General features: G+C 38.5%; 1 protein-coding gene across 1 annotated transcript in view; it reads right to left on the bottom strand.

The window, feature by feature from the left end:
• The window catches only part of LOC127414912 (E3 ubiquitin-protein ligase RNF220-like), a 47,395-nt gene continuing 35,093 nt past the window's right edge, over positions 1–12,302 (bottom strand). Inside the window, exons 8-16 of the mRNA XM_051653308.1 lie at positions 11,222–11,265; positions 10,545–10,656; positions 5,089–5,179; positions 4,893–4,981; positions 4,758–4,811; positions 4,547–4,628; positions 1,506–1,614; positions 654–728; positions 1–474 (exon numbers count right to left, since the gene is read on the bottom strand). Of these exons, the coding sequence (XP_051509268.1) occupies positions 403–474; positions 654–728; positions 1,506–1,614; positions 4,547–4,628; positions 4,758–4,811; positions 4,893–4,981; positions 5,089–5,179; positions 10,545–10,656; positions 11,222–11,265 (728 nt within the window). The 3' untranslated portion in view covers positions 1–402. The remainder of the gene's footprint in view (positions 475–653; positions 729–1,505; positions 1,615–4,546; positions 4,629–4,757; positions 4,812–4,892; positions 4,982–5,088; positions 5,180–10,544; positions 10,657–11,221; positions 11,266–12,302) is intronic.

Consider the following 12,302-nt stretch of genomic DNA (forward strand, 5'->3'; position numbering starts at 1 on the left):
TTGGAAAAAATCTATTCAGTGTTTGTTGCAAACATTTATAAAGCTGTTGGACAGATTGCTTTATATCTTTCTTTGTGAGAATAACTTAAAAACAATATTTTATTCTTGATGAAAAGATTCTATACATTGAAACACCATTTTGTGATCAGTTTTACTGTCCTCACATTATTGTTATGGCACATTATTGTGAAGGTTTATACCATAACATTTTACCATTTCATCAAGAAATGAAAACTGGTCACAGTGGTCTTCATCTAACTGGGTTGCATTTTGACAGGAACTTATTAAATGTCAGCATTCATTCCTCTGTTGTGCAAGGCGTCATTGGCCAGAAAGGGTCTCCTCAGTAAAATTGATCAGTTTGTATAGAGTGCAAACAGGCAGATGACAGGCCAGCTATTATCACAAATACACTCGTCTCAGGTCCCCAGGTGAGGTGATAGTGTTGCACTGTGGACACAGTTTCTTTGCTCCCTGTGAAAAACAGGAAAGAATTAAATAATTTAACAATCGAAGACAATAATCCTCTATGAAATAGTTTAATTCTCAATTTACTTCACTTCTTATTAACAGATATAATGTTGTTCAACACTTGTTGTACTAAAAATCCTTTCTTGTCTATTTAAAAGATTTATGAAACATGTTCAACTCACCAGAGTGCGAAGCCAGCATTCCTCACAGTGGACATGCCAGCACTGGATAGAGGTGAGTGGTACTGTGTAGGAATCCTAAAGAAAAAAAAATGCATGTATGCACGTACTTATTTCCTATGTAAAGACCAAATATGTAAACTAATAACTTTATAATAATAATAATAATAATACATTTTATTAATAACATACCATTGACCATACATTTTAATAAGTGATACACCACATGAAGCACATTTAGAAATATATTTGGAAATATATTAAATATTAGTATTGTTTTTAAACCCTTGGCTTAAACATTTCTACCAATGGAAATTCTACATGAATAACAAGCACCATGTTACACATATTACACCTACATGTTACTATAATGGATAGTAATAACAACAGCGATGTAATTAAGAGCAGCTCCACAAAATATATACACAATAAGACCATGTACTTCATTAGTATTACAGTACATATGTTAATAGACAGTAATACAAAAAGATACTGTGCAGATACATTTTTGTTCACAGAGGAACAATTCATATAAATGTACCTTTAAAGGTACACAATATGCTACAATTATGAACCCAAAACAAGTTATAAACAATCTTTTTAAATGAGTTATAACTAACTAGAGATACAAAATATATCCCTTTGAGGGTACCACCCCAGTGACAGCCCTTGTATCTTAAAAGGTACAGTTTAGTACTTTGTATTGTATGATAACATTTCTAGGAATTTCTGAACACAGTACATTTATATAACTGGGCATACCTGTACATGTTACAGGAAATTTGTGTATAGGGCATGAATTTCTCTTGGATTAGATTTTAAACTCAGACATTTAAACAGCAAGGCCAAGCTTACCATGCAGATGAGACACTTGTATCTGTCCCCTCGCGTGAGCTGCTTCTCCAGATCTCTGATCCGTGTTTTTAGGGACTCCAGCATGCTGAGGGAGGGGTTATTCGATACACTAAACAAAACAAAGAAGAAATCCATCAGAGATTGATTAGAGAGTCACAGTGTGCCCAAGGCTGTGTTGCTGAAGGCCACATGCTATGAATTCTAAATTACACATGAACAGTAATCACAAGACAGATTGCATCATTAAATGAGATGCATTCAGAAGCACATTAAACATTGTAATACATGAGCATGTGCCACCCTAAATTCTGCTGTCAAATTTGATGAACAGTAAAAAACAAAGAGTTTACACTGCATATGTGCACGTTTGACATGTAAATCTTGCCTGGTTTGCCAAAAGAGGGATATCAGAAGGCAAAAAAAAAAAAAAAAGGTCCATCAGAAATGTGTAGTAACTTTAGAGTCAATCAACCATCTTGTGTTAGACAAAGTGCAGCATAATTCCATATTATGAATAAAATAAAAAATACAGTATATACAGTATATATCAAAACAAGCATGGACAAGGTTCATAAATTAACCTGGGCATATCCAGGATTGGAAGCTAAAAGGTTTTAGGCGAGTGTTGTTGAATGTGTTGCTAACATGAAATGTTATTTGATTAACTTAAAACTACTAATAGATCTGAATGTGAAGAAAACATTCCCAACAACTCTTAAGTTTCAAACAGCAATCATATCAAAATCTCCTTTAATGGTGGACAGTAGAGAGCTATATAATCACAAAACATACTGTAGCGAATGTACAATTGTTTAAAATGTATTCTAGCAGAGCGTTTATTGTGTTCTACTGCATATCTTGTGCATTATTTACAGCTACTTTTATATTTAATGTTCAGTTGATTTTATTGGTATTGCAATCATAATTGTTAATAATGTACTCCAATTGATTTGAAATGTAAATTATCATGATACAATGTGTTTTTATGTGGTTAGGCAAAATATGCCATCATCAGAGAAAATAAAATCCCCCTGAAAATCAGTTCCAGGGGGCAAATATTGCTCCTTAAAATAAGTTCATGTTTCACACCGGTGTGGACAAAATGGCATAGGATTAGAAACTGGATGGACCCTTGTAGCGGCATTCGCAGCAGCAAGTGAGGGACAGAGGTGTAACCACAGTGTGCAAACATTGTCCCAGTGTAATTGCTTTATTAGTGTGTCCACACAGGGCCGGGACGCGAGCGCCCCGCGGCAGACTGTCATTTGTCAGAAACGGTCTTCCTTCTTGGCTCACTAAACTGTCCTCACTCGAGTGTTCCCACTTTACCACAATTAAATAACACTCGCTCAGAGCCCCCTAATCCCCGACAGGAACATCCTGGCCAACGCAGCAGCATTTAATCAGCTCACAGGAATTGAACTATGACAGCAGGAGGTTTAAGTGATCCATCAAAAATGCCTCATGTAATAGTCGCCAAATATAAGCATAATGAATGCTGTTTTTTTCTCTCGCGACTGTCTGGAAATGTAAAATATCTGGCCTCATCCTCAGGCTAAATACCCATTGGAGAGTGGTGATGGAGAGCAAAAATCTGCTCCAAACCAGAAATGTTACAGAGGTACACAGCTAATATATATACAAATTATTGAGGATGATGTCCAACCAAAATAGCAATTTAAAACAGAATTATTGACCCAATTTACTTTCTTAATGCATATTCCTGGTATTATTGCGAATGATTCATCAGTGCACATTGTTCAAAATAAAGATTTTTTTTTTTGTCTTCATAATCTTTGATCAAAATGCAATCAAATTTAATTTTCAACTTAGTGCCGGCTATTGGATAATGTTAACTAATAGCCAAACTAATAGCTATTTGGGCATTGTTTTAGGAAACTCGCTATCAAGCCCGTCTCCATTCTAGTAGAAACACCCCCTTTTCACGATCCAATAATTTCCTGATTTATAAATGCCCTACTGTGCTTTTTATCTTGTTATCCTGTAAAGTGGGTTTCAAACGGGGTTTCTTGTTGACTTATAAATAATACATTTCATGAGAATTCGAAATGCCAAGATTTGCAAACCAACATATACAACGAACAAGAAATATAATGACAATCACCGAATTGCCCCTCTGCGTTCATCATTGTGAGAAAGAATGGACTATTGCCTTATTTATTGTAATATATGAAATCGCAATGAAGTTTCAGTGTGTGTGTGAGAGAGAGAGCCATTTAAGAGTGAGAATTATTTTAACGGTAACGATGCAATCTCTCTAACCTGTAAGCGGACATGCAAATACGTATGTACAAATCACTTGCAAGTAAAAAATTTGAATCATTTAAAAAATATTTCATAGTTTCATAGCGATCTGACCCTCCCTGACTGATAAATGAATCCAACAAGCTGATTAATGACACACTCTGAAACGTGTGGCACACACGCTTCAGTTAACCTGCCAAAGTGTAACCCCACTGAGAAAGAAGTGACATTGTTATTGAATGGGTCAGCCAATTTATAATTCCTCATGTGTCCCTTCTATGTGCAAACATGACCTCAGCTGCACATTTAGTAATGCTTAAAAATCTGTCCAAGTGCACATGGAAAGAAGTTTAAATCCCTTTTTCCAACAAGGTTTAAAAAGTGCTGCATCATAATCCTGAAGATATTTACTTCCAAAAACATGACAGAGATGCAGAGGAGGGTGGGAGAGGAGAAGAGATGAGAAGAAGAGTGGTGGGTGGAGGCACCTGAATCAATAAATTATTGGCTAAAGAGGGTGGAAAGGGATCAGCACACAACACAGACCAGATTCGAACTTGCCTCTCCCACATAAGCGCCATATCCACCACTCCAATAGTATTTGTGTTTTTTTATGTGAGGTGGCACTTATGAAAGATTTCAAACTATTTCAGTTAAGATAGCTCAGTTGTAGTTAATCTGAGGCAAATGTCAATACTGTGATGAACAAACATTTTGTGACGTATACACAAATGATGCATTCAAAACTGTGTGTGTTTTTGTTAAGATACACTTACATCTCTAATTCGCTGTTTTGGCAGGTTCTTGGAGATGTGCTTCTGTTGTTGTCAAACTCTCCATTACTTGTAGTTGGAGCTTCTACACACAAAGGACAACTATTATTTATTCAATTCATGCATTAACACAAGCAAAAACAACTAGCTTTACATACTGTAGTAGAAAACATACAGAATATGTTAAAAACACATGAAAACTCACAAGGCTCACCTGAGTTTGCCAACTTGGTTTGCTCTGGAGATAACCTGTTGGATGTGTCCCCACTTTAAAAGGATAAAAAAATGGTTTTGAGAAATGAGAAAGGTATGTAGGACTCCTAATAAAAGTGTGCAATTTGTGTCTGAACATATTTTAAAACAGCTCTAAGTGCTTGCCTCTCCTCTGCATCTCTGGGTTTATTGTCTGAACAGGGAATCACATCCGCCTCTGTATATCTGAGACAATTGGCTGAGGAAACTTATCATCAGAAATGCTTTTATTCATACAAACAAACAAAAGCTGTGCCAGAAACTGTGCTGACTGACAGCATGAATAAGGATACTGGGCTTTTCCATAATCCATAGTATCATCACCATCCACATCCAGATCTGCATCGCTGTCGTGGTGTTCTTTCAATGTGTTGCTCACCAAACCTTAAGACAGAGAACAACAAATGTTCACAGGCAAGCCTGGGGGCAGTAATTGAGAGATACTGGCCAATAAATAAAAGCCTCAAATGTGTTTATGCAGAATTAGAGCACAAAGACTGTGCACAAAGTGCCAAAATAGATTATAGAGTGTGCATTCATTGTGTTAGAGGTTAACTTCAGAAACACAATAGGTAGAGATGTAAGTTGTCGTACTTATAACAACACAAGGGTCTGAATGACCTCTGAGTCTTGTTTGATCGGCTCTACCTCTGTTTTTGACCCCTGGATCAGTGCTATTACCGTAATCCCCTTCTGAAAAGGTTAGCACTCCAACTACCTCATGTGTCTGCTGTGTACTCAACACACACACACACACACACACACAGACTTGGTTCTTCTCTGATTTTATCAGTTAAGTGACTTTTAGATGCATCCTTTTTGCGCATTATTTCCTGATTTCTATTCAGATTTCTATTCAGATTTTTTTGGGTAAAACTTTACAGTAAGGTTGTATACATTCACATTACACGTTAAAGGAATATTCTGGGTTCAATACAAGCTAAGCTCAATCGAAAGCATTTGTGACATAATATTGATTACCACAGAAATAATTTTGACTCATCCCTCCTTTTCTTTAAAAAAAAGCAAAAATCAAAGTTACTGTTAGGCCCTTACAATGGAAGTGAATGGGGCCAATTTTTGGAGGATATAAAAGCTTATAACTTTATAAAAGCACTTTCACTAATTAGTTTGGCTTGAAAAAGCCTACTGATCTACTGTTTAAACGTATTATTATCAGTGGTGCTTGCAAAGCAAAGCATCACTATTATAATCTCACATACTTATATTATTATTATTATACATCTAACTCGTCCCGCACCGTTTGTCGTAGACCCACAAATGAGGCGTCAAAATGACCGACCTATTGAGGACACCTGTGCTATGGCTTTTCTAAGGGATGGGGGGTACGCTGCACCCCTGGGGGGCAAAAAACTGTCTCAAAAAGTCCCATAGGGTACTATGGGAAGGGATTATTTTCCTACTGTGACATCAATGCAAGAAATTTGTCGGATCATATCTCCCAATCAGAATGTCGTAGAGACATGGGGGCGGGCTCATTTCACTCGGGCTACCAATCAGTTTTTAAGTATCACTTTGGAAATGGCGTAGCCATGCCCTAGCAACCATTTACGGCACCCTAGCCACCACACTTCATATTCATTCAAAATGGCTCAGAAGGATATCTTCAGAACAGAATATCGTAAAGACTTGCAGATTGGCTCTTTTGAGTCAGGTTAGCAAGCAGCCAATAAGAATCACTCTTGTCACTGGCTAGCCACACCCTAAAAACCATTTAAAGCTCCCTAGCAACACGCCCTATTGACTTAAATTAAAAATGGTTGAGAGGGATATCTTCAGATCAAAATGTCCTAGAAACATAAGAGTTGGCTTGTTTTACTTGGGTGAGCAATCAGTCTTCAGGTATCCACTTGGAAACTACTTAGCCATGCCCTAGCAACCACTTAGAGCACCTAGCAACAAAAACCCCTTTGACTTCCATTCAAAATGGCTTAGATGTGTATCTCTGGATCAAAATGTCATACAGACTTCAGTGTTGACTCGTTTGATTCAGGCTAGCAAGGAGCCTTGTTAGTATCACACTGGCAACTGCCTAGCACCAAGATTGGCTTACCCTAGCAACCGTATTGCAAAACCCATATCTCTGCACCACAACATCGTACAGACTTCAAATTTGGATTTTTTGAATCAGACTAGCAAACAGCCTTTAAGTATCACCCTGAAAACTACTTAACCACACACTAGCAACCATTTAGAGCATCCTAGCAACCAAACCCTATTGACTTCCATTCAAATTGGCTCAGTGGGATATCTTTGGATCAGAATATCATACAGACTTCAGTGTTGAATCATTTGATTTAGGCTAGCAAGGAGCCTTGTTAGTATCACCCAGGCAACTTCCCAGCAACCAAATGAGCTCACTCTAGCAACAAAGTAGCAATATACATATCTCTGCACCAGAACATCGTACAGATTTGGGGGTGGCTTGTTTAACTCAGGGCAGTGTACTAAAGCCCCTCTGTGATGAGTTTTGGCAAGACATGCACCACTTCCATTTTCTTGAGGAAATGTACATATATAGTTAATAGTGCTTGCGAAGCAATCTCACATACTTATTATTATTCTTCCGTACACTTTTTTGGCACCTAACTCAACCCCCACCATTTATCGTAACCCACAAATGAGGTATCAAAATGACCGGCCTATTGAGAACACCTGTGCTATTACTTGTCTAAGGGATGGGAGGTACGGTGCACACCTGGGGCGCAAAACACCATCTCAAAAAGTCCCATAGTGTACTATGGGATGGGATTTATTCCCTACTATGACAAGTCAATGCAAGAAATTTGACGGATCATATCTCCGGATCAGAATTTCGTAGAGACATGTGGGTGGACTCCTTTCATATGGCTTAGCAAGCAGTTTTGGAGCATTACATAAGATTGGGGTAAGATGTACCCTTGGGGGGTAAAACTGGCCCAAAAATGCCCCATAGGCATACCATAGCAAAGGTCTCGCCCATGAAAACAATTGTTTTTTTCCAACTATGACAAGACACTGATATTTGTGGGATCATATCTCCCAATCAGAATGTCGTAGAGACATGGGGCGGGCTCATTTCACTCTGGCTACCAATCAGTCTTTAAGTATCACCTTGGCAATGGAATAGCCATGCCCTAGCAACCATTTACGGCACCTAGCAACCACCTGCATAGACTTCCATTCAAAATGGCTGAGAGTGATATCTTTGGATCAGAATGTCCTAGAGACATGAGAGTTGGCTTGTTTTACTTGGGTGAGCAATCAGTCATCAAGTATCATCATGGAAACTACTTAGCCACGCCCTAGCAACCATTAGAGCACCCTAGCAATCAAACCCCACTGACTTCCATTCCAATCGCTTAGATGGGTATCTCAGGATCAGAATATCGTAGAGACTTCATTTTTGGCTTGTATGACTCAGGTCAGCAAGCAGCCTTCTTTGTATCACCCTGGCGACTGCCTAGCAACCACATGGGATTACCCTAGCAACCAAGTAACAAAACACATATCTCTGCACCAGAACATCGCAGACACTTCTGGGTTGGCTCATTTGACTCAGGCTGGCAAGGAGCCTTTTGAGTATCACCCTGGTAACTGCCTAGCAACCAGATGAGGTTACTCTAGCAATCAAGTAACAAAACACATATCTCCACACCAGAACATCGTAGACACTTCTGGGTTGGCTAATTTGGCTCAGGCTGGCAAGGGGCCTTTTGATCATTACCTTTGTAACTGCCTAGCAACCAAATGAGCTCGCCCTAGCAACCAACTAACAAAATACGTCTCTGCACCAGAACATCGTAGCCAATGACAGGTTGGCTCATTTGACTCAGGCTGGCAAGAAGCCTTTTGAGTATCATCCTGATAACTGCCAAGCAACCAAATAAGCTCACCCCAGCAACCAAGTAACAAAACACATATCTCCACACCAGAATATCATAGACACTTTTTCAGGTTGACTCATTTCACTCAGGCTGGTAAGGAGCCTTTTGAGTATCACCCTGGTAACTGCCTAGCAACCAGATGGGTTTACCCTAGCAACCGAGTAACAAAATACAAATCTCTACACCAGAACATCGTAGACACTTCCGGGTTGGCTCATTTGATTCAGGCTGGCAAGGAGCCTTTTGAGTATCACCCTGGTAACTGCATAGCAGCCAAATGAGATCAAACTAGCAACCAAGTAACAAAACACATATCTCCGCACCAGAACATCGTAGACACTTCCGGACTGGCTCATTTCACTAATGCTGGCAAGGAGCCTTTTGAGTATCACCCTGGTAACTGTCTAGGAACCAGATGGGTTTACCCTTGCAACCGAGTAACAAAACACACATCTCTGCAACAGAACATCATAGACATTTCCGGGTTGGCTCATTTGACTCAAGGTAGCAAGAAGCCTTTTGAGTATCACCTTGGTAACTGCCTAGCAACCAGATGGGGTTACCCTAGGAACCAAGTAACAAATCACATATCTCTGCACCAGAACATCATAGAGACTTGCGATTTCTTTCATTTCACTCAGGCTGAAAAGGAGCCTTTTGAGTATCAACTTGGTAACTGCCTAGCAACCAGATGGGGTTACCCTAGCAACCAAGTAACAAAATATCTCTGCACCAGAACATTGTAGGGACTTCCGGTTTCTTTCATTTGACTCAGGGTAGCAAGGAGCATTTTGAGTATCACCTTGGTAACTACCTAGCAACCAAATGGGGTTTGGTTTCCCACACTGCTGATTTAAAACAAGCAGGCGGGTCTTCGAGCTCTTGCGTGTCATCTGAACTCACCATTCTTGTTTTGGGTTGGTGTTGTGGTGGTTAGCAAATAGCATTGCATTACCGCGCACGCCCCCTTCTGGATTGGAGTGTGGATCGCCTGTGACTGACTCAGATGTATTCTTCGTCTGACTGCATGCACCGAACCGTGACATCAGTACCGTGACGTTCGGGACGAATACATGTACCGTTACACCCCTACTATTTAACAATATGTACTTACTATAGGGTTAGGGTAAGGGTTTGGTTTAGGGTTAGTTGCTTGTAATAACACATAATTGACTGTTATTACTATAGTAAATATTTGTAATATGTGTAAAAAGGACACATTAAAATAAAGTGTTACCCAAATCACATATCTCTGCACCAGAATATCATGGAGAATTCCTGGTTATTTCATTTACTCAGACTAGCAAGGAGCCTTTTGAGTATCACCCTGGTAACTGCCTAGCAACCAAATGAGCTCACCCTAGAAACCAAGTAGAAAAACACATCTATCTACCTATCTATCTATGAATCTATCTATCTATCTATCTATCTATCTATCTATCTAGTTCTTCAGTTGTTTAAATCGATTGTTAAAATATGGTTGTTTTAGGGTTTTAGCGTTTACAGCTTTACGTCATCATAGCAACACAGCTGTAAAATTGGATATAACTTTAGTAAGTGATTTTATCACACCAAAATCATGTTAACATGCATATTGTTTACATCTTGTGGCTATACTTTTGAAACAATGAGTATTTTAATGTTTACGGATTGGCCCCATTCAATTCTATTGTAAGTGCCTCATTTTAGCTTTAGATTTTTGCTTTTTTTTAAGGAGGGACAAGTCAAAATATATATATATTTTTTTATTTTATTTTTTTACATGAATCATGAATATGTTGATTAATATTAAATTATAAATAAAGTATTATTGTGTTTTTATAATCTGATAATCTGTATCACTAAGCTTGTGTGTTTTGTACCTCTGAAACCTCTGAGAACCGAAACCATCTGTATTCTTCTCTGTTCAGCCCATTCAAACTCACTGCCGGCTGACAGCACAGAGCCATCTTCAGCAACACACATGCCGTCTCTCTGTTAAAACACACACACACACACACACACACACACACACACACACACACACACAAATATATATATATATCAGTATCTCTGGTAAAAATGTCCCTGCCAGCCTTGAGAATCTGCTACCTGCCCTAAATGCCCTCTTGAAAGAAGTGAAAAATAAAAACAAACAGACGTTTCACTTGCTGGTTCATAGTTTACCTGGTCCTTCCGGGCCCCTCTATCACCCACATCTACCTATCTTATCCTTTATATGACTGACTGAGCTGAACAAGACAGCTGCCTGAACAAACAGCATGTCTTATCCCACCTGCCAGTCAAAAACAGACATCACAAACAGGGCTGAATGTTGAAAACAGATCTAGAGGAGCTATAGACACAGGGGTTCACAGTGGGCAGTAGGGGAAGGTTCATTATATGGCCACGAGTATGTGGACAACCGAACACCACACCTATATGTGCTTGTTGAACAATTTTAAAACAATTGGCATTAATAGGGAGTTGGTCTTCCCTAACAGTTTCCACTTTTACATGTACAGTACACAACGACTGAATGACTGAATGGCCGTCATACCTGATCCTCCTCAGCTTTCCGTCTTTTCAGTTTCCCAATGCGTGCTGTAAAAAAATTGAATTTTATGTAAAACAGTAATAAAAACAGCTGCTCAGATAAATAGAATTTTAGTGCTGCTTGTGACAATGTTGGTTTTAAGTTTGTTCTTATCTAAGAATACGAAACATAAATTATATTTTTTGATTTGATTTTTTTCTAGTGGCAGTTTTATGATGGAAATAGATAATGCAAAACGCCAGAGTGCGACAGAAACAGGTCAGAAACGTATGATCTCAACCTGATATAAGCCGATAAGACAAAAAGACCTCTATCTCCAAAAAAAATTAAAATAAATATATATATATAGTAAGGGAATTGAATTGATCTGTTTATCTGATTATGAAATAAAGACAAATAAAGGTTTTCCAGTATTCTCTCTGACACACAGACACACACACACACACACACACACACACACACACACACATACATGAAGTAAAATTCAGCACAGTGGAACAGAATCCACCATTCCATTAAAATCACTCTGTGGTTTGCTAAGCTGCTAATGACGTTAAGGGACATTAAACTTTAGGGGCCTCCGCTCATAATAGAGTCAAAGAGGACTAGTAGAAACAGAGAGAAGGGGCCCTTACAATCATAGTGAAGTTGACCATAACAGAGAGAGGATCATTAATTAGAAAGCGAATCTGATCAATTAGCTGTGACCAAACCTCCAGTGCACCTTTTTTGGATGTTAATGAAACAACATAAAAATTAACAGTCCCGATAAAAGATTCATTGTGATAGAGTACCAATCTTTCACAGTACAAAGATTCTATACTCTGTGTAATATCTGGTTGTTAATCAACTAAGTAGGACCTGTGTAATTTTAACCATCCCGTAACTCTAAATTTATTTGCTCCTTAAAAAATTATTTTAAATCAATGCTGATTATTATTCTGGAAGACTATTCAAGCTTAATAAATCTCTTTTTTTTCCCCATGAATTATTATTATTATTTTTAAGAAAATAATAAAAATCTCAGTACTGAATCCGCAGTTGTGTGCTGTGTGTGGAGAACATCTTACCAGCCAATGGACAT

Source organism: Myxocyprinus asiaticus, chromosome 24 (assembly GCF_019703515.2).
Source record: "Myxocyprinus asiaticus isolate MX2 ecotype Aquarium Trade chromosome 24, UBuf_Myxa_2, whole genome shotgun sequence".
Classification (NCBI taxonomy): domain Eukaryota; kingdom Metazoa; phylum Chordata; class Actinopteri; order Cypriniformes; family Catostomidae; genus Myxocyprinus; species Myxocyprinus asiaticus.